This window comes from Sphaeroforma arctica, assembly GCF_001186125.1.
Source record: "Sphaeroforma arctica JP610 unplaced genomic scaffold supercont1.6015, whole genome shotgun sequence".
Taxonomy (NCBI): domain Eukaryota; class Ichthyosporea; order Ichthyophonida; genus Sphaeroforma; species Sphaeroforma arctica.
The window spans coordinates 1-1,779 of record NW_014034543.1 but is presented as its reverse complement, the minus strand read 5'-3'; the positions used below and the strand labels follow the sequence as shown (position 1 = coordinate 1,779).

General features: G+C 34.2%; 1 protein-coding gene across 1 annotated transcript; it reads right to left on the bottom strand.

Annotated features, from left to right (window-relative positions):
- Nucleotides 1–474: 474 nt before the first annotated feature.
- Nucleotides 475–1,358, bottom strand: SARC_15372 (hypothetical protein; the record flags this gene model as incomplete). Its single annotated transcript, XM_014290506.1, has 2 exons — nt 475–613; nt 1,204–1,358. Coding segments are annotated over 2 exons (294 nt in total), but the record flags the coding sequence as incomplete, so codon positions are not given.
- Nucleotides 1,359–1,779: the final 421 nt, after the last annotated feature.

Below are 1,779 nucleotides of genomic sequence, written 5' to 3'. Positions count from 1 at the left end.
ATATATATATATATATATATATATATATATATATATATATATATATATATATATATATATATATATATATATATATATATATATATATATATATATATGGATATACATACATACATACATACATATATTCATACACACACACATACATACATATACAAATACAAATACAAATACATATACAAATACAAATACCTATACCTATACATATACATATACATATACTACGACACTCATGCGTGATAATGGTTGTTAGTATGGGGCTGTGTGCAAATACCTGGCGAATGGTGGTCAGATATCTCTGTGCCTCGACTGAGTCCTTGTACCACAGAAAGTATACGCGAAGGAACTTGCCCGCACGTAAACTGCGGAATATCTCAATCTGGGAAGATTAGAAATCGGGAAAATTTGTTGATTTAGGAATTCCTAAACCTGAAAGATATGTTATTTTGGACAACAGTTATATTATAATAGATTTTACTGTTTTCTTGCGGTGATACGAGTATGCGAGAAATGCATGAGATCAAATCCGAGTTGTCCCAGAATAGCTTCCAAAACTCTCTTTAAATTTACCTGTCGGATGGCGGCAGGATCAGGATCGTACATGATGATATGCCTGCAGTAGAACGGGGCAAACAAAGAAAACCTATTTTGAAACTGCAAAATGTATGTCTTACCGTAGATATCTTCGAAATCGCCTAAATAGTCTACGTATGAGAACTGATAGTATACTACATGTGGACTGTATAGTCTATGGTTTGACAGGAGCCCTTGCACATGTGAGAAGCCTACATCTATTTTTTTTAGAAGGGATAAGCTAATTCACGATTGCAATATTGAAACTTAAGTGTTCCTTATGTCCGCACACAGTGCTGATAAAATTCCATAAGATGGGTTAACTGATTGGTTAGTCCATACAGGCCTATAACTTATATACATATATATATATATATATAAAATATGTACTATATGTATAGCAAAGATCAACCAGACACACACACACACACACACAAAGATATATATATATATATATAAATAGATAAATAGATATATATATATATACATACAAATACACATGCACAGACACAGACATAGTCACAGACACACAAACACAGACACAGACACAGGCACACACACACACACACACACACACACATATATATATCTATGTATATAAAGAATATACAAGTGTACGTATCTGTATACCTGGGCTGAGTGTCTGTCAGAATGCGCTCCAAATGCCACGAACCCCCGTCTACGCGCATGCTGCGTATGATCACACATGGTGCTTCCAAAATGCCATAGAACGTGTTGATATCTAGATCATCGTCATCGTAGTCCCGATCGTCTTCCTCATCGTCCTATTAAGGAAACACACGAGTTTGGAACAAGTTTCAGCCTTAAGCTATATCTCAATAGGTTGTCAGCCAATACCGAGATATTGGTGGTGAGCACATGTAGGCTGCAATGTCAATGGTAGTGCGTATAAACGGTTTGATTTATAAAGGCTTGAGGGGGAGGACTTTGTTAAACAGGTTCATGTAGGGGCTGACACTCACTCATACAATATGGGCAACAGATCATCGTTATTGTCTGTTTTCCCAGACATGCAGACATATATACATACATTAAATATACATAGATATACAAACATTAAATATACATATGTCATATCTACACATATATGTACCTATACCCTTATACATATATACCTATGTACCTATATATATATATATATATATATACGAGTATTATAGTAGTATAGTAGTATATTGTATAGTA